This window comes from Struthio camelus, chromosome 5 (assembly GCF_040807025.1).
Source record: "Struthio camelus isolate bStrCam1 chromosome 5, bStrCam1.hap1, whole genome shotgun sequence".
Lineage (NCBI taxonomy): Eukaryota > Metazoa > Chordata > Aves > Struthioniformes > Struthionidae > Struthio > Struthio camelus.
Genome location: NC_090946.1, coordinates 68,013,020 through 68,038,683, shown reverse-complemented (window position 1 = coordinate 68,038,683; position 25,664 = coordinate 68,013,020). Strand labels below are relative to the sequence as shown.

General features: G+C 35.6%; 1 protein-coding gene across 7 annotated transcripts in view; it reads right to left on the bottom strand.

Moving 5' to 3' along the window:
* Nucleotides 1–25,664, bottom strand: part of PAPOLA (poly(A) polymerase alpha) — a 47,671-nt gene that overhangs the window by 3,507 nt on the left and 18,500 nt on the right. For 2 of the 7 annotated variants that reach the window (XM_068946984.1, XM_068946988.1), the window contains exons 7-21: nt 25,117–25,228; nt 24,106–24,195; nt 23,870–24,008; nt 22,303–22,375; nt 20,680–20,800; nt 19,657–19,741; nt 14,798–14,851; nt 13,877–13,996; nt 12,530–12,639; nt 9,130–9,251; nt 7,152–7,294; nt 5,838–5,938; nt 3,984–4,204; nt 3,525–3,590; nt 803–880 (exon numbers count right to left, since the gene is read on the bottom strand). In XM_068946984.1, the coding sequence (XP_068803085.1) occupies nt 803–880; nt 3,525–3,590; nt 3,984–4,204; nt 5,838–5,938; nt 7,152–7,294; nt 9,130–9,251; nt 12,530–12,639; nt 13,877–13,996; nt 14,798–14,851; nt 19,657–19,741; nt 20,680–20,800; nt 22,303–22,375; nt 23,870–24,008; nt 24,106–24,195; nt 25,117–25,228 (1,635 nt within the window). The remainder of the gene's footprint in view (nt 1–802; nt 881–3,524; nt 3,591–3,983; nt 4,205–5,837; nt 5,939–7,151; nt 7,295–9,129; nt 9,252–12,529; nt 12,640–13,876; nt 13,997–14,797; nt 14,852–19,656; nt 19,742–20,679; nt 20,801–22,302; nt 22,376–23,869; nt 24,009–24,105; nt 24,196–25,116; nt 25,229–25,664) is intronic. The other 5 variants (XM_068946986.1, XM_068946990.1, XM_068946985.1 and 2 more) reach the window with 3 other exon arrangements.

Below are 25,664 nucleotides of genomic sequence, written 5' to 3'. Positions count from 1 at the left end.
GTGTAACATTTAGAGATTCAGCCAAACAATTTTAATAGCTGCATTCAGAACCGCTCACATAGTTCAAAATGCTTGATAACAAATATGATTAGTACTACTGTAATATATCTCCTTTTTCAATCAATATATTTGCTAAACATCACTAAATGAGCAAAATGTGCATAAAATGTTTTCTGATCAAAATCAAACCTCAATCACAAGAGCAACAAGAGAAGCTTAGAAATGCTAGCAAAGACAAAAGACATTCTAGAAAAGTTGTTACAACATTAGAAACAAAAATACAGTGACTGTCACGGAATTCTTAAGTTTTTTTCCAGTGCTGCTTCTACTCATAATACCTACAGTCAAGCAATGCAGTTAAAACTATCAAATTAGAACTTTTGTCTTTCTCAAACCAAATATCTGAATCTGGAGTTACACTTCAGACATTCTTAACCTCTACTACCAGGAGGTCTTTGAACAGCAGCTATTTAAAGCATTTGTTTCCTTGTTAGAAAGGATTATTCTGTGATGTGCAAGGCACAAAGGAATAAACTGAGCCCCTTACTTTGAAGGCACAATTCAGAAGAGCGAATCCGGCTTCGGTCAGTTTGTATGGCAAGCCATACATGTTTAGCTACAATGCACATTCAATAAGATCAATGACCATCTAAAACACAAAAATTGTTGACAGTAACAACAAGCAACTTTCCATACAATGGATATTAAAAATTGTACATTTTTAACACTTGGATCATTTTAATTTCAATGTTATCACCGCCAACTAGCACACACACAGATGTGTTGTTTTTAAAGCCAGTACCTGAGGAGCTTGCAGAGAAGCTGTCGTCTGAAGAGTTTCTGGTTGAGAAGTAACATTCACCTCTGTCTCAAGTTGCTCCTAGAAAACCAAAAGCCTCAACTAAATGACTTGCTTCTATCCTTCTGAAAGGTTATACAGCATTGCAGTTTCTAATTATGAAGGTATTTATGCAGAACTCCATCAACCAGAATACCTTAAGTTGCACAGATAAAGCATATCAAAAAAGGCAAGCATTACTGCTGGCTGCATCAGTAACCATTCTTATACAACACAGAAATCACCATACTAGGGATGTTTTGCAAATCAGGAATTTGACATCAACACAAGCAACATCACTTTAATTGTCACTTGTTTAAGCATTTATGTTTACTATGCAGAATACATGCGGAAAACATTATATGTGGTTGTACTCATAAAAGGCAAGAAGTGTAGAATCAAGGAAGATCACATGAAACGTTACTGTAATTATTATAAATTTAACTGCTTTTCTATTCTCCTGTACTAAGCAAACTACCTGAATGCTAAGGAACTAAGCTTAAGTCACTGGTTCAAGTTCACGAACAGCTGAAGATGAAGACTGAGACAACTGTCTTTGTGACCACAGTGGGACAGTTACTCCCAGAACATCATCTTCATCACTCAGTAAGTAATTTTGGAACCGCTCCAAACTTCAAGACCAAAGAGGTGCTGAAATAGGATATCCTAAGACCCTACGCACAACCTCATCTTCGTATCTCTGATGCAGTCTTCAAAGATCAGAAGCATTGCAGATTTGTTACAATATTATAAAAAATTGTTTGAAGAAGAGGGAATACGAGGAGAATTTAATCATTCAAGTCCACTCTTACCCAAAAAGTCACAAATTACCTTCCTTTCTAGAGAGTGAACAAGTAGATAGTCTTTTTGAAGTTTACATTACATGCATTTGTTAATGTATGAATTGATATAGAATATAAGCTTAAGCAGAAAACACCTCATTTCAGGGACACGCATAGAGAGGATGAGGTTTCACAGGAAATGAGCCAATCTAACATTCGCCACCTGAAAAAGTGCAAGAGTCCTATCTACTTCATTCTTTTCCCAGTCCTCTGCTCCCATCCCCTTCTGTGCCAGCCCTAGTGTACACAAACAAGAGAGCAAATTCAGGTCATAACCAGCAGGGGAAAAAAAAGTTTTGCTTCTTTGATTTTATAGCAATTAGTGAGCTGAAGCACCTTGGTCAATAATCTAGCAGCAGTGGGATTATCAGTGGGTAAAGTACCAAAGGGCTGCAGAGAAGTAGACTTCCTCCTCCCTAACATAAGGGGATGTTTAAACAGTCAAGTGCACAAGATCACACCTGTACCAAGGGTAGGGTTTCACTGCTTGTCTGAGGCAAGCAGTTAGTTCATTATCACCAGAAAGGAGGTCCCAGTCCTGCTTGTTCCCCTTGTGCCAGCGCTGGCAGTTGTCTGATCACATACTTACTATAACTCACTCAACTCATTAATCTGGGGCAGGTGGGGGGGGGGGGGGGGGAACCTCTTCACCTTTTTGCTGGAACAGTTTTCCTGCCACTTTAATGAGTTGAATGAGCTTTCTGGATGACCAGATGTGTGTCAGTCAGCTCTTAAGTAAAAGAGTGGGACATTCTCCTTCTAACGACAACAACCCGTTAGTGTGTCTGGTACCATACAGTAAGACCATACTGTAATAAAAGGCTTGCACTTCAATGGAGACAGAATATATTTATGTTAATTAGGCTGGTCCTTCCTCTGTTTCCTTCCATAAATATCAACGAGATAGCTTTTATAGTCAGTCTCCTCTCTAAATCTTAACAGGTTTACCTGTATCTTTTATAATAAAGATATGTAACCAGAGGATCTATTTTGGATATTAGGATTAAATGCATTTCTGCTTTCACCTGTCCTGAGTTCCAAGAGATATGAAGGTGACTGTATCATAAAATATAATTCTTCACTCAAGAATGTGGAAACTACAAGTCAAAGCACCTGTGTGTTTTAATAGATATCTCAGTTTCTCAGTGCATTTTCCAGAGTGGTCCAAGGAGAGCAAAATGCACCCCAGAAAACAGTGTCAGCCCAAGTGCAGAGCTGCTATAAGGCTAAACAAACAAAGTCTGTCACCTGTTTACAAGATACCAGAGGAACACGCTTGAATCTTGAAGGTCACCAAGAGTTTATTGAATTGCATAAAATAATTCCTCTATCAGAGAGGACTTCAAAATACCATCATCATGATTTGAGAGCTTTATAGATAAACAGTGAACAAGTTCACACCTGGTTTTAGGATTCTGAGCTGAACATTCAAAAAAACCCAATCAAACGCATAGGACAGAAGTGTTATTTAAATGAGTAAAGCTCATCAGGTATGGGCTGCAGCTAAAGCAAGGCACACAGACACATCCCTACTCCAATTAAACCTGGATGAAAAAAATTATTACTATTCCGCTATGCACAACGCTGTGTGAATGACCAAGGAAATTGTCCTGTATGACAGCATATTCAGGCTCTGCTTAGCCTGGCAGCGGGCAATGTAGTGCAACTCATTAATATTAACAGCTGCTTTGAAAAACAACGTATGCTTTTGACATGTTTAATGGACAGCCTATACTGTGTCTACAAATGCTGTCTGTTCCACTGCCAAGGGAAACGCACAGTGATTTTCAAAAGGAAAAGTCCTAATTAATCTAAACAAGATTATATGATCTAGTCACACATACCTTAGTTTCCATTTTGTCATGCTCATTCACATCTATACAGCTAGCGTCTTCACTTATTTCATCCTGCTGAAATGCAAGCAAACCCAGAAACTTCTTATAAAAACATTGCATTAAAAAAAGAAAAAACATGAAAATAAGAGGTCAAAGTGTTTTTAAAGACAGGATCAGCTGAAGGGATTATGGCCTTATAGCACAAAAAAAATCTGCTTTTAAGAACATAAGAACTTAAAATCTAAATATTTGTGCTAATGTAATGTGTCACACATGACAAATATCAGCGTAACAAAAACAACACCAACACCTAAGCAAATTGAATACATAGCAAATCTATACAGTCTTAAAGTAGGGAATATAAACCAGACACCTGAATCCTAGAATGTGAGAATCAGCTCTCTGCAGGAGAAATAAATAGTCAATATTTTGGACATTGGTATGTTATGATCTCAAAGTCTTAAATACCTCTTCCATTTTTATTTTCTTGGGAGACTCTTCTTTATGAGGAGATGATGTCCTTTTCACTGCTGTGACAGGGCTAGGTGTTTTTGTTGCAGCATTTCCTGAAGTTCTTGGTGACGGATTTAATAGATGCGTTGAGGAAAGAACTCTAGAGATGGTAGGCTTTGGTGGTGGAGAAATGGCTGGTTGTGTGGCAGTTTGAGGAATGCTTTCATTTGAAGTACCTACAGACAAGATAATTTAAAAAGTTTCAGCAAGATTAGTTTTGAACTTGGACATTTCAGTTCAACCACTCCATTTTGTCTCCATTTGGAAACGCTGTTACCAAGTAGGCATAATGGGCAAGTTAACAATACAAGCATCACTGGAACAGAAGGTATGCGTTCACAGCACAGTTCAGTTTCAAGCTCATTGTGAGAGAGAATTCATGTACTAGAAGCAGGGTAACCATGTCAGTGACACTTCAGTTGGTCTAATTAGCCTTGCTAAACAGCAGGGTACAGTAGCCCAGATGGAGCTCTGTGCAAAGAAGTTTTATTATCTATGTACTAAGTCATATGTGTTGCCATATAGCACCTTAATCAAACTCAAGAGGAACCTGACATTCTCTTCATCAACTTTAAACCTGAATTTTACTGTTCATCAGCCTCGGAGAAAGCCCCTACAGATATGAAGTCATCACAGAGCACCAGATATTAAGATGTGATGTTCCATACATCCATTTGAAAAATGCTCCATATGACAAAGCTTTACCTCATCAGCTGCCTACCTCAACAAGTGCACACAGGGGGACCCTGCACACAGAGGGACCCTCAGAATAACAAAAAATTATATTGCAGAAGTTTTTCATTAATAACTACCAGGTGACTGCTTCTGAATCATCAAAATGCAAAAATGAACAAAAGATACACTTCCAAATCCAATAACAGTTATGCCATTTAAGTTTCATTTAGCACTCAAAAATTATTCACATTGATACACTGTGATTTATGATAAAAAACAAAACAACCCCCCCCACACACACACACAGCGAAAACGGTAAGACTGCACCATCCTACATGTCTTAAACAGGAACATAAGAGAGCTTTCATCTATAAAGGTTATCCAAACTGTCTCTGCAATCAATTTCTGACTTACTCCTTCTTTACAGCTGAAGTTCCATCAAAAAAAAAAAAAAAAGAAAAAAAGAAAAAAGAAAAGGAATAGTTAACGCCATAGCACTAAGTGAACACTTGCATCAGGTACCTTTGTTCTTTCATTAAAAAGTCAATTAAAAAGTCAGCAATGTTAACCGAGCTTTACTTTTTCAAACAGAAAATATGGAAGATAAGGCAGCAACTGCAGTTGGACATATCTGAAAAGATATCATCAAGAAGCACGTGTTCTGCTTCCATCTGAATCTTCCTCATTCCTAAAATAGTTTTAGTGAAATAGGAACAGCAGCAACATGGGACCATGGATTATAGACAGTGCAGAACTGCCTCTTGGGTTTAACTACAAATGGAGTATAACTAATCAAAAAATAGCTCCTCCAGCTTTAGAGAGCTGACATATTTTCCTCACTAGACCAACAGAGCTACAGATATCATCTATCTCACATCATAAGAAAACTTTACTACTGTTGTGAATCACAAATAGGAGAACACAGAATAAACAAACATTGCTTTGCAAAGTAATTATTTTTAGGTTTCTACCATTTTGAGTTCTAAAGTAGTTAATCTGTAAATCAAGGAACAAATGTTATACAGCATACGTAAGTGAAAGCCTCAAACTGAAAGAAAAACTGCTTCTCTGTAAACTCTACCAAAAAAAACACCAAACCATGATAAAAACAACATCCTATGCTCTTTTCCTTACCCCCTGAGCTTTCACTGGAATTTGTTTGTGGCACAGTGACTTCAGAAGCCTGTGTGTTGGTCACAGATGCTGCTGTTACAGCTGGCGCAGGACTGCTTCTGCTAAAAAGAGAAAGATGACAAAATGCTGAATGTAAGCGTGCCTACAGTATTATACTACCTGCCTTTCACCACAACACATGCTTGGCCAGTTACTTGAGTTTTAGTCCACTTAAATTACAGTGTGCACTATTACGACAGTATTTTGAGTTGTGGAAACATAAAAGGGCATTTGGCAGTTTACCAAACTTGCACTACGAAAAATACTCCACATATTTAGTCTGAATCACTTCAGAGAAAGCTTTTAAAACCAGCATGAAGTTGCATTAAGAAAGGCAAAAATTAAGGTAATGCCTGCACAAAATCAGGCGCAGGGGAAAATACAGCAATTATTTTTCCCAAAGAATAGAGCAAAAACACTTTAAAAAAAACAATACAGGGCAAGTTCCACTTCAGATGTGATATCTTGGATATCATGCCTAATAATTATATAGACTTGTTTTACTAGCATGGTTAGTAGCATTCAAGTGTTTGAGATTGTTTACCAAGAAAGACTAACTGAAAGAACATGTGTCAAGAGGAGTAAGGTAAGTTCACTACTTAAGTATATTACTAGATGTCATGTAGGATAAAATACATCTAATACTGAACAGCTGTAGGAAATTGATGTTATTGACTTTTGTGTATCAAACAGATGACTGAGAATCTTAAAGGAAGACAGCTTAGAAATACAATATACATGAGCAAACTGAAGTTCTGACAGAGACTTAAAATCCAGAAAGTTTGGATTAAGATAAATATGCACACTTTGAAAATATACTGGAAAATTATGTTCCTAAGCTTAATTCACACAGATACCATCAGTAATAGCAGCAGCACTATTGCTTTCTGAGGCAGAAAGCCTATACTTCTGTCCTGCATTTTGATCCAAAACTTGCGCACTTCCGTGTCTCACACCTCAGTTTCCTGCTCACTACCTCTATTTCCTACTGTTCCCACAAAGATTTTATTTTGCCTTATTTTTTTTAAAGCTCCTGTCTTTACCCAACCTCGTAACTCCTCATCCAAAGGAGGATCCATGCTCCCTACCCTACCCCCCATTTGCCCTGCTCTAGCGTTCATACCGAAAATACAAACATCTGCAAGCTTCAGAGTGGTGCATTTACACCTTGATGTAACAGCAGTATCTCACGCACACAGTACTTGCTATGCTTTTCACATAAGTAATTCAGGAACAGAAGGTAATGTCAAAATTAAGACTGAAAGTCATCATTACCCCTGAGAACTTCCAGAACTGTTCAATGGACTCGTCTTCATAGCACTAGTAGGCGAAGGCACAGACGTGCTGTTATCACTGTCCATAGACAAGTCTAGGCTGCTGTCATTCAGAGCTGTCAACCTGACTCCTTCTGTTGAATGCTGCAATCCAAGAGGAAAAAAAAAAAAAAAGCGTTTGTTAATCTCATTAAGGACTTAAAAAAAAAAAAAAGAAAGAAAAAGAAAAGAAATCAACTGAGACTCAAATGAAAGAATATTTCAATTACACTAAGTGTTAGTAGTTTCATTTATGGGATTTATGGGGGAGAGGAACACCCAAGATTTAACCATGATGAGCTTCCACCACAACTAAGCATGTAATGGTGCCTTAAACGTGCTCATGTAAGTGCATTTTTAGAAGAAACTTGAAAATAGGTACATTTAAAAATGTACAAGAATGTAAAATAGGAATGGGTAATTTTCAAATTTTTTTATACAAATAATCCAATATCCTGTCAAAGGTACAAGCATTTACATTTTTGTGTTTGCAGTTAAGATCAAAATGTATCTGAACCATCAAAGATGCTCAAAAACATAAGCTCATTTTTTCTTGTATTTAGTAACTGCCTTTTCAACTTTATTGACGTTTCTTTGCTTTTCTGAGCTGATAGATACTGCTGTCATTAACTTCAAAGTAACACTGAAACACACCAAAGGTTAGACTTTGAAAAAATCACAGTTAATACAAAGAATTCAGGTCCATTTGAATATACTCAGTTGAATAATCAGAGCATCAGTGGAGGAGAAAAACTCTCCTATGGCATAGTACTGCTTTATGAGATGTGATATTTATTATTTGCATTATCCTCTGTAACATGCTGAATAAATTTACAGTTGGTTTCAACAGAAGATTTTCTAATCTTTAAAAAAAGTTTTCAACATACTCTTTAAAACAGCTTTAATAATAAAGCATGCTGTTCAGATACACCTAAAATAGAATATACAATGGTGGTGTAGCTTTCAGTTTATACAAACAGGTAGGAATTTCTAAATAAAGATCAAATTGTTAAATCAAACACACTTCCCCCTTTCTCCTGTCCCCACTGATAGTAAATCACATCCAGTCAAATAGCTTTATTAAAATTTCCTTCTGTCCTTCTCATGTATAGTTGCACACGTATGCCATACGTTGAGGGAAAAGACTCTGGATAGGCAATAAGCAATTTTCAGATGTCAACTTCCACTTAAATCTTTTACTTTTTTTTTTTGAACTAAAAGGACATATCATTCTGAAAACTGCCAAGCTGCAGGTTACAGAACACTTTCAGTCAAGTTATCCTCAACTTCACTTACAGCAACAGACCATCATCTTAGATGCAGAACGTAGCAACAAGTCCAACAACTTGCTTCGCTTCTATTCAATGACATGCAATTTTATCTTTAGGAAACCCACAGAAAAATTTGAACAATAGTAACTTCAGAGGAAAAAGTTGGAGATAACAAGACTTGCTTGACTGATAATTACATCGGTATTGTTAGAGATGGTCCCTTCGGGTGACTTCCATGATAAAATAACAAGACAGATTTAAAATCTCATTCGTAAACTGCTTTAAATCCGTTTAGTTTAGAAAGGCCTACAGAAGACGATAAATTTCAGCCAGTGATCTCAGAATGAAAAAAAATAGGACCAAAGATACTATTATACTTCATGGTGCTGATGCTCTGGAAAATTCAGGATTACACTTAGTACATCTGGGGTGTGTGTGTGCGCACACACGTGTGTACATATATATACACATACACACATATATATGTACACACATACACACACATATACACACACACACACACACACACACACCATAGTCCATGAGATCATACTGCTTACACATAAAACTATCCTTTCAAAGCTTTTTAGTCTTTTGAGTAGTAAATCCAAAAAAAAAAGTCATTACTCAGTAGCATTTTTATTGCTCTCAAATATTATTCAAGTTTACCTTTTTCTTTTTCTGAAGCACATGATTAGGTAGCAGTTGGTGAAGTTGCTTACGTTTCACATGTCTTGCAGCAATCTTCATATCCATCTCAAACATCTTGCTGTTTATTGCTTGCCTATAAACTACACAATTAGGAGAACGTTAAGACATCACCGAAACACTTTGCGAAGTGCACTTACTTGTCCAGGAAGAAGTGATTTGCATTTCAGAATATTTATCACCCTCAGGAACAAGCACAGTTTTTCCCTCATTCTGGAGGAAAAGAGGGAATTGCCTACTCTCCAAGCACTGATAGCACAACCACCACTACATTACTTTGGAAACACTTAGTTTCTTTTCCAAGAAAACTTCATGAAAACGTTCAGTTTTCTGTCAACTATATTGTTAAAAGGTTTTAACGGTATCAGAGCTGAAGCTAGTTCCTCATTTCATCTTGAGCAGACTAGAGATCAAAATAAGATTTCCTCATAAAAAATACAGTATTTACATAAAACTATTTTCTTCTCTGCAGACCCAATTTTTATTTACGCAGCTCCTACAACAAATGGGTTCTAATTCAGAAGTTGAATATGCTAGCTAATATATTATAAGTGATTCTGGCAACTTAGATACCATTAAGTCTCTACATAAAAGAGATGTAAGATTTTTTTGATCACGTCTACTGTATTGAGCTATCTCTCTTCGTTGGTTCAAAGCACTTCTAGCAAGTCAACATGGTTAGCGCTGAAAAGCTGATATTTTGGGTTAAAAGTAAAGCCATTTAAATAAGAAAAGTTATTTGGTCTTTTGCACTGACTTCCTATACAACATTGAACAAAGCTGTGACAGATGTATGAATAAAAGAAGTGTTCTGTAGATCTTAAACAAAAACTTAGAGCTACCTCCCTTATTCATTGTCTACTCTGTAAACACAGGAAGAGGTTTTTTTAGGGGACTAAAAACTCTTTACTTCCCTTCTCCTCCTAATAAAGCATGCCCTTTCCCGTCTAATTTCATTCTTGAAAATGCTTCCGCTAGTTTTGATAGGATCTTAGGATCTACTTCAAAGACAGAGCAAACACACGTTTTCAGCTTAAGCAGTCATACTGCAAAACTGAGCTGGTGAATGGAGGGGGAGAGGAAATCATTCCCGCCTCCCCCGGATCCACCCCCCCTCCCCCCAACGTCCATAACATTACAAATTTCTGGTTGCAGCTCAGGTAAATAGTGCCAAAGCAAAAATGAGAAAGAGAAGTTAAAGAAGTTCTGTTTACTAGATGAATGTTCCAATTTATTTAGCACGACAAAGTTGCCTAAAATAAGCATGAACCCTACTGTGAGCTTACCAAGGGAGAATTTAGTTACTGAGTAAACATGCTCTAAAAAGTTAGATTTCCTTAATATAAGGTAATGAAGTTACTCTATCATAAGGTTATAGACTATATCATTTGGAAACCAGTATTATACATATTAAAAGAATTTCTACTTAACCTCCTTTTTCTAATAAAAAGGAGAACAAACGTGATCTGAATATACAAATATTTAGTACTCTAAGTACGTTCAGTGGCAAGAGGTAAAGCCTAAACAGACTAAGTTTCTAGTCTTGGAGAAAGTGATGGACTTGGTCGGAAGCCTACTTCTCTGTATAGGGATGTGAAAGATATTTTAAGTTATATTAAACCAGATGCAAAGCAAAATTCTGATTTGTCTGCTCTTGAAAGTCTTTTTCTTTCCTTCCCAACTAAGAGGAGGAATTTAGTAACAAGATATCACAATCTAAATTATTCTGAATTCACACCCACTAGAATTTGGAGAACTGGATATTAAGTTAAGTTCCACCGCAAGATTAAGATTTATGTTCTTCACAGAAAAGCAAACAAACAAAATGTCAAGAAGCTTCTGAAAATGGCTTCAGAAACTTCTTCACTGGATACTTCCATTAACTGTTGGAAAACATTTCCTAGGAAATGTTTTCGATTCATCAAAGGGAAGAGTCTTCGAAAGTGTCTACAAACCTTGAAGTTTCAAGATAATGTGTCATGAGTAAACAAACGCTCAATTTCTCACTCTTCCTTTTTAGAGGAAAGCTGAATAAATGCAGTTTTATTTAATCACTACAATTATGACAGATCTCTCCCCAAAAGTAATTGTGTTAATCTGTTCAAGTTCCCAAGGTCCAGCATCATTGCATAGGTTAACTAACCACAGGTGAATGATTCACATCAAAGCAACACAATACATTTGCTGAAAATACAAGGCAATTTTAAGCTCTTGGAAGAGTGAAGTTAACATTAGGAATTTCTTATCAGAGCTGCAAAAGTAATCGTCTAGAACCCCTGCAGTTGCTGCCAGCATATCAGATCTCGTTTTCAGAATGAGTCTCTTAAAACAGTCACAACGTGTGAAAAAGGGAAATACTCAGGTCATTGATTTTAGAGTTCTTCAACTGGTTACATAATAGATGGACTATTTCAATCTGAGATGACAAAAAAAAAATTAGAAATTGTTTGTCAGTTGGTTGCTTGGCATTACAAATTAAACTGAAATCGTTGTTATCAGTTTAAGAGGATTTTGGTGAAATGCTACTCCATTTAAAATTGTGCATATTTAGAAAAATTTCTGATTTGAAACTAATACAAGTAAATCAGGTTCATAATTGTAAGTGAAAGTTGTAGCATGATTTGCATTAACGGCCTATTGTTTAAAAAAAAATTGCAGATTTATTAATCCATCAAGGGCACTGCCCCTTTCTTAGTCTTAGCCTCCAGTTGTAGTCAATTCTTTGCTTCCAAATTTTTTATTGATGTTCTAAATGATTTCGGCAAATCAAAAAGGAAACAAATTGGAAAAAAAAAATCAACGAGGTTTCTTTTACTTTCACATCTGACAACAGCGAGTGCAAGCTACTGAATTAACTTACAAGCTAACATAAAAATCCTTTACTGAATTAACTGCCATATACTAATAAGCATTTCATTCTAGAGTCTATTAGATATCCAACTTTTACCAACTGGTAAATTTAAAATTTTATCAAATATGAAAATAATTAAACTGAAGCATATTGTCACAAAAGGAGGTTAGGCTAGGTAGATTGCATGACAAAATTATCTGCTTAATAGTAAAGATCACTCTACAATTTACCATTTTGAGTGATATTTGAAAGACTTGTGTGCATCACTTTAATCATTTTCAGTTTGTTTTCATTAAAATTGTTTAACTTGAAGTGTCTAGAAGCATTAAAGGTCAAGAAAACTGTATTTCAAGTAAGTAACACCCTAAATTCCTTTGCTGAATCTCGCCAGTCTTTGTCCAGGTACAGTTCTACTGCTCAGACAGAGACTAGATTATGAAACAGACAAGTAACATCATTCAATAAGTTTATTAACAGTTAAACATCTAACATCTAAAAACTAAAACTCACCTGTGTCTGTAAAAGACTGAATGTCGTAAGTAAGATCAACACTTAAGTTCTCAGAATTTTCAGTTTTCTTGAACACCAGTCCAATCACCCACATAGTACGGTATTCTTCCCTGCAAAGTTTTATATAAGACAGTCATGTAATTCTGACCAAAGAACTGAATAATCCAGTAAGCTATTTGCTGCAATAGACAAAGGTTTTACATTCTAGTTTCACTAGCAGTAGGTAGCTAGGCACAGAAGAGCAGAAGGTAAAGCTTAATGACATTTGCTTTTTATTTGGAATACAGAAAAGTTATGAAGCACTGACAAATAAATCATCTCCAAAGAACTACAACTACAACAACCGACTAGTGACTTCATTCAAATGTGCTTCTATGCAGATTCTCTCCCTTTTAGGAGTACAACTAGCCATTACAACTGAAAGGAAGTACTGATCAGAGTCCTTGATCATGCAAACAGAGCGACATCAACATGATTTTAACTTCCTAGCTGTCTACCCATAAAATGGTACTGAAGATGTATTGCCTGCTTTGTCCACTTTTACTTGGAACATGCATGCAATTTAACTAAAAGAAAAGCACAGCATACTGTCACGTCCAAGCCCGTTCCAGACACCAGCTGCTATGTGGAACATGAATAAGGCTTTTTGCATATTCCCAATAAAAACAAAAATTTCTTCTTCTTTCTCACATCTTACACAGAAATGTGATTTCTCACAAGTTCATTAAAATATTTTATCTTTTTAGATAGAATGAAGTCTTGAAGGGAAAATTTTTAGGATACACACCTCCAAACAGTCTGGAAAATTTTTAGAAGAGTCCAGGAACCAATAGTATTCCACACAATTTGAGGTGCCTGGTGTTCTCTCCACTGCTTCCAGATCCCCAGGAATTCCACCACTAGTCCTTACCAAGTTCAAGTGATACGCATCCCAACCACCACATTTAATAATATTAAATTTAGTTCAACACTGTGCCTTATGTTCTGCTTGATTCTCAGTATTGCCTTTTAATTAAAATGTTACCATTAGGTGCTCAAACAACAGCAGTCAAGTACCAGTAGCTAGAAGAGAGTTAGTATTATTGGCAGAAAGTTATGCCATTAATACAGTTATTGGCAAAAATATATCATTTCACTAGAATTTTGGGGGGCTTAGAAACATTTTTACACACAACAAAGAATGCTCGATTTTACAAAGAGTACTTTGGAACAGCTTAAAACCATACATCTTTAGATTATTTTTTTATAAAACTCTAATTTTAATGACCATATGTTTTATTGATTAATTAATTTTGATTTTAGCTAAGTCCTTCAACTACTACAAGAGAAAACAGTAGCTTTGCTTACTTGTCAGGATTCTCCTTGGGTGCTGGGAATGACTGTGGATTCACATGAGCCAGTGTAATGAATTCATTCTTCTCCAAGTTTCCAACTAGAATACGAATTTTTGATTCCACCAAGCCCACCCTGCGTAAACGTCATTTATTAGCAAGTTTTCATTAATATGAAATAACAGAAGTATCTAACCCCATGTATCAAGGAGGATAAAATTCTCAGTGTTCTGCTTACAATAATTCTTGAGAACACAAACCAACTAGTACACTATACAAGATAGATTAATTCAAATCAATAAACCAAGTGAACCTGTTACAAAAACTAACGCAAAGTAAGCTTAAAAGTGCCCTAAGTCTTAGCAGTCTGGTTTTACAAATGAAATTCAATAGCAAGAGATCATGTATCAGTATGAAGGAGAAAAATCTCTTCCATCAACTTCCTGACCAGCCAGCCAAAAAAAAAAAAAAAAAGAAACTCCCACCTATTTCTCCAGTATTCTTCTGGCTTTAAGTGATGAACATTAAAAGCTAAAGTTTCCAATACTTGACAGTCTTAGAACTTCCTTAAAAACAAGGAGAGTGAAAACAAGGCTTTTTTTTTTTTTTTTTGAGAAACAATGTTTCCAGAGGTTGAACGCACACTTACTCACGTTGCCTTTCTTACCAAAAAAGTGCCTAAGACTTAAGGAAATAAAAAGTTTAAAGGGAACCTGATAGTGTTGTGAGGAACAAAATGTAAGCAACAGCTTTCTCTCCCTGGTTCTTCATTTTTACTGTCTTTCAGGAAAGTATCATCTTCAGTCACTTAATTTTGATACACTGAAGCTCTCCACTTTGTTTTGTTAAGGGTATATTAGATAGCCCCTTGCCTCCAAGGTGGACAGGATTTATTTTAATTTGTATTTTCTTTTAAAGTAGCAAGCATTATACTCACCATTCTAGTCGCTGTTTTTCTGTCGGTGCGCTTGCTAGAAGTACAATATAATGCCTTTGGAGATAAAGACAATATGCTATTCTATTTATTCTTCTAAAACTAGACATTCAAAGTTTAATATTAAACTTCTCAATAACTTCTACATTGCAAAGCACAGATTATTAGCTTAAGTACACACCCTATAATAAAATTAAGTAGATTAAGTAGACAGAGGGGCTATTAAACAATCCCCAAGCATGTGACTAACAGATTTCAAGATGTTTCATATTTGAGGGACACTTGCAACTACACTAATACCAGTGGGGAGGAGGGATTAGGAATGCAACAGCAGTTCAATAACAGTACAGAAATTTCAAAACCTAACAAGAAAGAACAGGGCTTTAGCTGCCTACAGCAGAGATTCACTGTAAGCAAAAAAATTGTTCACAAGCATCTGTAGAGATGTCATTTCACATTATTTCTGAAGAGTTAGATGAGTGGATGAGCGTATAGCATTTTTGACTTTAAATGAATATCAAGTGTTGTTTACAAAAATTGAATACCTACATTTTAAAACAGTCTTTAGACATTTATCTGAAACTTCACAAGGAATGTTTCCTCTGATGATAATCCTTAACCTTTCAATTATATTCTATGAAAATTAGCTTATTATCCACTGTAAATAAATCCCAAACAAATGGTATACAAAGCTAGAATGGTATTTTAAACAAAGGAGTCCAAGGATGGCGGAATGGGAGATGACTACAGTGATCAGTAGGTGTGTGCGTGTGCATGGTTTGTTTTAAACTTGAGTTCATAATCTTAAAGAAAGGTACTACATGCCTACAGCCAGTATTTTCAGAAGTTTAGCTGGGAAGTCTATTTTAATATCTTAATTAATCCAACTTGGCACTATGAACTATACTTAAAAATAATGGTATATTTAGATCTTTTCACAACAGAATTTAATTAATACTACTGATAATACCAGGGATTATACCTTAGTACATTGATTGCAGGGAAAGGAAAGTAAGGCCAATGATGGTGAAATACTATGATGAAAAAAGGGTCTTCTGAAGCTACAGGCCTTCAAATCATAAGAATAAGTCAAAAATCAGCTGATCAAATTGATAACTACAAATTTCTACATTTATCTTTTTTAGGTAGAAGTAGGGTGGAAGAAAGAACTTACAAATGGTATAGTCATTTGAATTAAGGCAGCTAAAGTCAAGGAACTACGAGGAGGGGAAAGATAGCTAAAGAGACTTTTTCTCCCCCTTTTTAAAAGGCACGTATTATCCACTGATTTTTGCATTTTGACAGTATTAACTGCTTAATACAAAGTGTTACGTTTTTCCTATCATCTTATTTAAAATATGCTCCTTTTAGTCACCTCTAAGACATGATCACTGAATTATTTATAATCCTAAAATCTCAGAAGTCTTGCTCAGAAAAATGAGATAAAGTAGAATAGATTTTTTCAAAATATTAAATCTCTCTGGAAAGACACACTTATTCTGCCAACTCAACCGGAATTCAGCAATGATGCAGGAACCTTGAAAGACAGAAAAGGCCCTTTTCCTCAAACTATCTGTGCAAGAAGTCACTCATTTCTAGTATCAACTTCTAATAAGCAATAGATATGCAACCATTAGCCGCAAGATTCCTACATCATATGTACCACACGTACACACACAAAATAAGTTGCCTTTCCCACTGAAAGGGACGCAAGTTCGCTTTTGTTTTTAAATAATGCATAAACTGAAAACAGACAGACCTGCGAGTATTTGAAGAAAATCATTTTCCAGTTACATATTAAAAGCAGCTCTTTCAAGCAAATACTTCTAGAGATCTAAAGTCTAAGCCTCAACTAGTTGGTGAAAAAAATCTTTCAATGCTTTATCAACACCTAGACAAAGAAAATAAGTCATATTTATGAAAGTGAATTTAACTGATTTCCCATTTTTGCTTGGGTACTGCTGGTTATGGCATATAAATCAAAAAAGAAAAGGAAAATGTATGATGACACCCCACCACACACAAAATTTTGTTCAACAGTGCTGCGGGGAAATTAGTCACTGGAAGTCTACTGCATTTTCAGCAAGATCGTTAAATTGCACAAGCTGTTAAGACATACTTAGGGTCCAACATCCCACTGTTAAATTGTAGAGACAAGATTTATTACTGATCCTTTAATTCCAATTTTATAGAATATGTCCAATTCAGTATTATCTGTCACTTTATTATAAAGACAGGGGAAAAGCCCTAAAGTTAAGGTTCCACCTCTTAACTGTGATTATCATTATTCTGAGATACATGGTATTGTTCTGAGGTATACAGTATTCTTTTTCGAAACCAGCGCTTCTTCCCTCACACCTCACACTCCCTCCTTATCATCATTAAGTTTTCATAAAAATAACTGAACGCAGCTACGTGGGAATTAGCTTACACTATTAACATCTGTACCTACAAAAATCAAAAATACTTTTAAAGAGGGCATAAAAGAATATCCTATTCAAAACTGAGAAAACCTGGACATGTTTAATTCAGATTTTCTTCATAAGGCTTTCCAGGCTTTCTATTTCAAATTAACCACTGCTTTAGTTAAAGTCATATCCAGGCAACTGTTTAAAATACCCCTGTAAAAGGCATGTTTAGATTCTATTTACATCTATTCAGTAGGATATTTATCTCTTCAAAGAAGAAATGATAAGTGACCATTAATTTAATGGAATGCTATTTTTCCTGATCATCACTTTTCACTTGGTTTTAAGAAATTCTAACCATTTCAGTCTCATGTAACACTGCATGCTGATGTTACATCAGTCTGAAATTATTCACATTCCCTTGTAAAAACATTATACCCAGCAAGCAAATGAGCGTATGTTCTTTGTTGCCTGTTTTTCCCCATCTGAAAATTTAAAACCACAAGAAGCGCAGATGGCACACACTGCAACTCCCTAATATCAAATAATTGTTGACATTCAAAGAAGAAAATAAACAAAAACAAAAACCACACAGATTTCCCTCTTTTAATCTGTTCCAGCCATGCAGGTATGCAGTAGCCTCCAGATTTCTTTAGTCACACATCTTTAAAGTCTGCGTATTTTAAAACGGGGCTAACAAAGCAAAAGCATTTATGATCATCATGGATGTTTAGTGAAATTAATTGCCATGAACAGTGATACAGAATACTAAAGCAATGCATTCAGGGGAGAAATGTTTTAAAAAGGTAAATGTCTTAGAGCAAGGATCAGATCTTCTCTTATCTGGTAGGGCACTACACACTGCTTTGTATTTCAGCACGAATAAGTTCATGATACCTAGGATTTAAACACCAGGGTGGACAGGGAGAAGGAAGAAGACAAAAAAGAGAAAAATACCTAGCTTTCAGATAGATATTTGAACAGGAAGAGTCACATTTATTCCATATTGATGACTGCATATAGTTATTTTATTATGTGGAAAGTTACTATCCAAATTTTTAAATTAACTAACTAAGGTGTAACAGAGGAAATCTTGTTTATTTTAAATAATTAGCAGGCTCCATAATACCATTCCACAGTTGAAAAAAAAGACATTTCGTGAAAAATGTATAAAACCTGGATAGTCAATGCTAGCAAAAGAAGCTTTTATTGCTGTACTGGTGAAATGGCTAAAACTGATGCACATAAAACTATAGGAAAAGGGAGATTATTTCAAGTGACATTTAATGCTTCCTTTCTTTTTTTAGTTTTGAAAGAAACTAAGAAAATGTAGTAGGGAAGGTATTAGCAGCCTGTCGAGCAGAAATTGATTTGTCTGCAGCCCATTTTTAACTTCAAAAAAAAAGAAAATAACTTTACAGTGCCCTTTTAAGAGTTTTCAAATTTGATCTCCAAGGTACAACATAAGCCATCCAGATGTTTTAAAGCTCTTATCATGCAAAAGGTATAGAAACAAAACACAGACACATTATGAAGGTCATCAGTCTTTTTTAATGGGGGAACTGTGTATTTCAATCTTGTTTAGATTAGTACATAACCAACCAACCACCCAACATAGAAACAAGTGTAAAATATACTTGATCTTGATTCAAGAAAAATGGGTCTCCAAAATTTCAACTGAGGGCAAAGAAGATGTAGTCCATATTTTAATAATGCATATTTATTATAGAAATACAACTTTCAGCAATATACATTTAACAAGCTTCTGCCCCACAAGCATAATACTAGAAACCCTAAAATACGTAGAGTATGAACTTGAGTATTTACCTTAATGCAGAGACATTACAAAATTAGAGAAGCTAGATGTAGAGTATTAATGAAGAGCCAAAAGCCTTAAGCTTTAATGAAAAAAATCTAGTAATAACTAGTACATCTGGCAGTTAGTCAACACAACTGTAAAAAAAGTATCTTTTATTATCAGAGTGAACTGTTGACTATATTGACAGAAGAAAGCACAGTTTCAAGTAGGTACTCATTTTAAATATTGACCTGCAGAGTTAGTTCTTTTAATATCTTGTTTCCTGGGAGGTAAGACCCATTTTTAGAATGCCTACTGACACCACTAAAGAACATTTCTGTTAGTCAAACCAGCCGATGAGCCTTCAATTATATTGGGAACACACCGATTCTACAGTTAACTAGTGACATTCTAGATATCTAGTTATAGATTAACAGGTTTCGGAATTACACACTGAAGACAACTATCTGATGAAACTACTAATTGTCTAAGAGAAAAGGACAATAGTTTGTTCACTCTTTCTCTATATAAAAAAAAATCCTTACAATACTTTTTGGAAGTCTTATGTAGGTGAATAAATTACTGTGCCACAGAGCATCGTTAGATATTTTAACTGGACAAAACTTAAACATTCTGCCATGCCATAAAATACATACTTGTACTTTTGAAAGAAGTTTGGAGCTTCAAAAAGTTTGGACCACTCTGCCTTACTCAGCAAAATCTCATCTGTGATAGCAAGACCTAAATTATAAAAAAACATTTAAACTTTTTTTTTTTTAAATACAGCTTAATATCCAGAGTAAAACAGCTTATAAGATTGTTATACATTATTCTCCCCCTTCCTCAGAAGATTTTATCAATAAGCTTTATGTTCCAGTCTTACCTTCCCCCCCAACCCCCCAATGTGGTCATTAGTTACTTAGGTGATATTATTCATTATTAAAGAGAACCTCAATAAGATACATTTGTTTAGAAATTTAAGTTAATTGATCAGATTGATGATTTAATACAGTTTTGCTTTGTAGCGTAGCAGAACTCAGTTTAATCTTTTGGGTATGCCACAGAGTAAACCTGCTCGGTCCAAAGAAGGTAGAGATTTTCCTTACAGTACTTGAACCGTCTCTGGTGTAAGGCGTTGTATGACAGGACAAAGAAATGAGACAATAAGCTACCACGTTGTCTCCGAGAGCTTCTGGTAGTTGCTCTCTGTATCAAGTCCTCTCCTTGCTTTGACAAGGTCTTCTCACATCTACTGTACTTATTCAAGTAGATTACTTGAACGAGTCTGGAGTGCTTATCCCTGAGCAAGTCAATTGTCATATATTATGGTTAGTATCTGCCATCAAACGGAACTAATGAGCCCTCTACGTGGCAAAACAGAAACTAAAGTCACTAGAAGAAACCTAAAAAAAAGTTTTCAGATTGTAGCTCTTATATTCTAATTACTTCTTCTTAATTTATAGGAGTAAAGGACAGATTTAGAGCAGTTCCCTACAGAATTTGGTACTTACAGCCATAAGAAGCATAACAGACCAGCTAAATCGTACCTGCTGATATTCTCATGTCAAGAAGTTATTAACATCCTCCCACCTCCCCTCCCCCAAAACAAGGGTACCCACAATATTATATTTTAAATCCTTTTGTATACATTTATATAGAGAGCATAAGATAATACTTACCTTGTTTAAATTCCTCAACCATGACCATCCGTGTGGAAACGGACACATTGTAGGTAGAGTTCTGCTGTGGGTATGCTGGTGTAATTATAGGCATAAGATGGTACCTATCACTGGGATTTACCTATATATAACAACAGCCAATCAGTTTTCTTCAAGCATACACATGAGTTAATAAATTTGGATATCTCCCTTTGCTAAAGTGAGTCTCAAGTTCTAATGCACCTTAGTTCGAAGGCCAAGTAAATTTAGCAATAATTCAGAGAAAGTTTAGAATGCAAGGATAATACTTTCATGAAGGATGTTAATTCTGAACCACAGTGGTGTGGGAGGACTGTAACCAGTCAGCCTATCAAGCTCAAGATACAGGCATTTCTAAATCCGGACGTACCAACTGAATAGGACAACTTCTCTCTTTAACAGCAATTAGCTTCCAAGCACATCAAAACAAGGATACTTTTCACCACATGAGCACCTTCAGAAAAAAACAACTGTCCACAGGAGACCCTGTGAAACATGTTTTTGCTTTAGTTCTGTAACGCTACTGAGAAGGAAGAGCCAGTCTAACATGAGAGGCTCTAGGCAACCTGAGGGAAGCAGCACTTGAATTAACATATCCTTTATTAAAATAGCATATGGGAAACAATAATGAGGTAACAGCACAGGGGAAAAAAACCTACATTTAACAACATTAGGGTAATAATTTTGTCTTTCATAGGCTGTAAGTGAAAGTTAAGGATGAAACTCTGTCCTTAACTTACCACATTTTGTTTAGCTACTAGAGCACAGACAGTTCACATGACACACTGACTTCAAACCCCTGTCCCTGGAATAACAGCATGACTTAAGAACATTGTTTTCATCTTTGTCTCACATTATTTAAATGTAGACTTCTGTCAACCAGAAAAGTAGATCTAAAAAACAAAGATCGTGCAACTCAACCTCTGGTGCTTGCACTCATCCCTCAAAAAAGGATTAGCTGAACATTAAGTATTTTAAAATTGACAAAACAGAGCCATTGACACTATGCCCTATTGAGGCCTCAGGATATGAGCCATGTGTCTGCTGAAAGCTTTGTCTGCCTGAATGGCATTCACATCCAAGGAAGTGCTATAAAGACAGTGATGTCAATATTATAAATAGAAATCAAATTGTTTGGTATAGTAAGTTACGATCTTCTTTGGTCCAAGACGAGAAAACACATTACTATACAAATAACCATACAGAATTGAGCCATATTCAGCTGAGATTGTTGCACTGCAGTCAATTCAATACACTTACAAAATAACAGGTTGCAAGTCAGACAGTAAGTGAACTGCTATGAACAAGCAATTTTTCGAAAGAGCACTGCTTTAAGGCATATATCTAATTACACGGGTTATCTATTAAGATCACTTACTGCAAAAGATGGAGTAAAAAGTACATTTTTCAGTAAGTGTGCTTTAAGCGGCCAGTTTACAGAATTAAGCTAACTGTGTTCCACACTCGGGAATTAGAAGTTACTACAAAGAAAACGTAGTATAAAAATATTAAGTTTAATAAGCCCAAAATGAAGTTCACCTGGGAATCTAAGCAACTGAATTTATTGTACAGTGTCACTTATAGGGGAAAAAATAATACACTAACCCTTGGGTCCCATACAGGCAAATTAAGATTGCATTCTTCTGGCTGTTTCAATAGCACTGGATTTGGCCATTCCCTGTTTAAAAAGATTGTAGCACTGAATAAGACTATTGGATACAATCATTTATGTTCAAACAAACAATACTTTTTGAACGTGACCCTTCTTCACTGTGCACTCATGGTAAAGTATAGCTTCCTCAAGACTAAGCTGCTCTAGCTGTAGTCCTTCAAATCATCTATAGTCCAGAACTATAATGTGGCTATAATTAACTTCTCCAAGGCATCAGAGCAATGAATTCTCTTTGTCTTTGAGTTGTAGCTTTATCACCAGTGGTTTAGGTAACTAAAGCAAACTCCTAGAAACGCCTAAGTTATACACTGAACAATGAACACAGACCTAATATTAATCTTCGTAAAGGAGTTTATCTTCATGCTAGCTGTTTCACGGTCAAACTACAGAAGCAACAGCCAGTGTCATTACAGCATTACAGTATCATTACATAGCACATGCACTAAACCAAAAATTTTTTCCAATGCAGATCATAAAAAAGAAACCATGCTGAATGAAACAAAAAAGCAACACTTCTGTTCTTCAAGATGCCTCCACTCCCGTGAGCAAAAGATTATATTCCTATATGTTAGATCTTTTGGTATTTGTATATTAATGTTCATATGGTACGCACAATAAGAATTTGTAGAAACCTCATAAAACTGACAACAGTATAAGGAACACATTAAACAGCATTTGCAACCAGTTTTCCTATAACAGCTTTGTTTAGCAAGATATTACTAAACACTGTGGCCCTCAAAGAGGCTATAAAGTAAATGGACTTAAGGTGCAATGAAACTGCAGTAGTTATCTTCATTGCAAGAAGGACACTGTACTCTTAAGTAAAGCAACAACTTGGTGCAAGGATTCTAAAAATCCGTCAACAACTCATGAAGAACATAGGTCTCCAGAGACAACCTTCTAAGAAAAAGTTTTCAGTGGTACTCTGCAAAGTACACTTTTGTCCAATTCACTCTACATTTACCTGGAACGCTCCCATTGCTTCCAGAGCTATTCAAACAATCTGAGTTAACTAGCTCATGAGTATGAAGCCACATTTGATCCAGAAACACCCCTCTCTACGTTGAGAGAGTCAAGAAGTCAGACAGCTGCCTCCGGTCCTCCTGAACTGCATTTAAGCTACATGTCTAAAACAGAAACTGACACACCTCCTCTTCCCAATCATCCAAATATCCGAGCGCTAAATGACTTGAACTTTTGGGGCATATTCTCTTATTTAGCACTGTATAAGGATCTTATCTGAAACATAATCTTGAGTTTCAACAAATATTTAAGAACATTCTAATTAAAAATTGAATATTGTTGTTTTAGATACTTCAAGAACCAGGCATATTGAATGATTTTTTTGAAAAGCCCCAAGCCCTGGCACCAAGAGTAGACAATACTTAACTATCAACTTAACCTGATAACAGCTGAAAAAATACCATAAAAACAGGACTAAAATTTAGTGTCTACAAAACAATTTTATTTTAGTAATCTAAATTAAAAAAAAAAACATACCATTTAGAAAATACCAAGAAAAATTTATGTACAAGAGTTGATGCTATTGCATTTGGATAAAGCTGGCAAGTTCTTGCTACTAGCATAGCCCAGGAAACACCACCAAGGAAACCTAGTATATTGGAATAGATGTTGTGGCCTGTGGATTGAGAAGGAAAAAAGACAAAAAGGAAAGAGTTATCAGTAACCGTAAGGGTTAATGAAAGCTTGAAAAATTCTGGAATAAAACTGCTTACGTTTTGCCCACAGTTTGATAGCTCTCAGTGTTAACCTGAAGTTGTCAATGTTTGGTACTAGATGCAGAATTTCATCGGTTACCCGGCAACCTGCCAAAAGAAAGAATCCATTATCCTTACCACCTCAAGTTTTTCACTCTCTTGCCCTCCCCCCCCACCTTCAAAGCTATCAAACTTTTGGTCAGCATCCTGAAAACTCATTGATGACTGCTGTTTTGAACTTGGAAAATATTTACATTTTTGTTGTTGTTCTCCCCCACCCCCTAATCGTTTTACAGAAGCACTCAGGAGGACAATTTATGTATTTACAGCTATGACTTCACATTACAGGAAATTAGGTAGCAATTAATGAACTACTGAGATATAGCACAAGCTGTTTTAGAAAGGGACAGAATTTTAATTCTACTGCTATGGAACTCAATGCAGTTCATCACTGAACATGTAGCCACATTAGAGCTTATGATCTTTCATGGACCTACAGAAAACTTGGAAGTCGTAAATCAAAGTTTTGTTTTAATTTGTAAAAAAAAGTCTAAGAATAATTTTTATATATATAAAAACCTCAAGTTGCATATACTTTGAAGCCCCTGCCCTCCCCCACATCAGTAACTTTTTTTTAGCTGCAGTATTATAGAAAAGTTAACAATTATACAAGCTCATAAGCTATTAAAGATTTGACCTCAACCTGGCAGTGTTTCGATACCCCTAATTTATCACTGAAGTAATTCCATATCTGTTTACACATATTTAACACACACACACCCTTACCTTTAAAGCAGGTAGTGCTCCTTACAAAAGTCCCACAGTCCCATTAGTTTCTAGAGGGCACTGAATTATCCAATTTGCTGAATTTACCCAATTAAAAGAAAAAGCTTTATAGCTGGCTATAACTTCAGTTCCAGATACTGAGTCACTATATTTTCAGTAAAGTGCACAACTAAACTCCTATATCTATGGTACTTATTGAAAGATTTCACACAGAAGTTTATATGCAAAACTGCATATACATACCGTTAAGACTTCGTATGCATCTAATGTCTAAATTTTTAAGTAGACTATCATCTCGGAGGTCTAAGTCCTCAGGAATAGTTTGCAGCGCTAATCTTGCGAACAAAATATCAATCTAAAAAAAATATATACATGTATTAGAAAGGTGTTTTTTTTTCTGTCAAGTTACAGTTCTGTAACCGATTTTAATCAAGTTTACCAACTGTAAAACCAATACTATTTCTAGTTCAATTAGTCTCTTTTTAAGCAAAATACCCTGCCTCCCTTCCCATTAAAAGGAAGGCTTTCAGATGCTTCATCTATCTTATGATGCCTTTTCCGAGAGGATGAAATATATACTTGCTTATGATCGGTAAGGAACCACATCATATATAAGAACTATGCCCATTTTTATTAGTGTAATAAAAATCTTTATTGACAAGCACCACTTCCAGGTTCAGGATGCAAAAGCCTACTATGTTGTCAGAACAAGAAATGAATGCATAAGCTAGTTTAAGTATTCTCAAAACTGTCACTGAAACATAGTGCTAGAGACCTTTTCCATCTAGCAT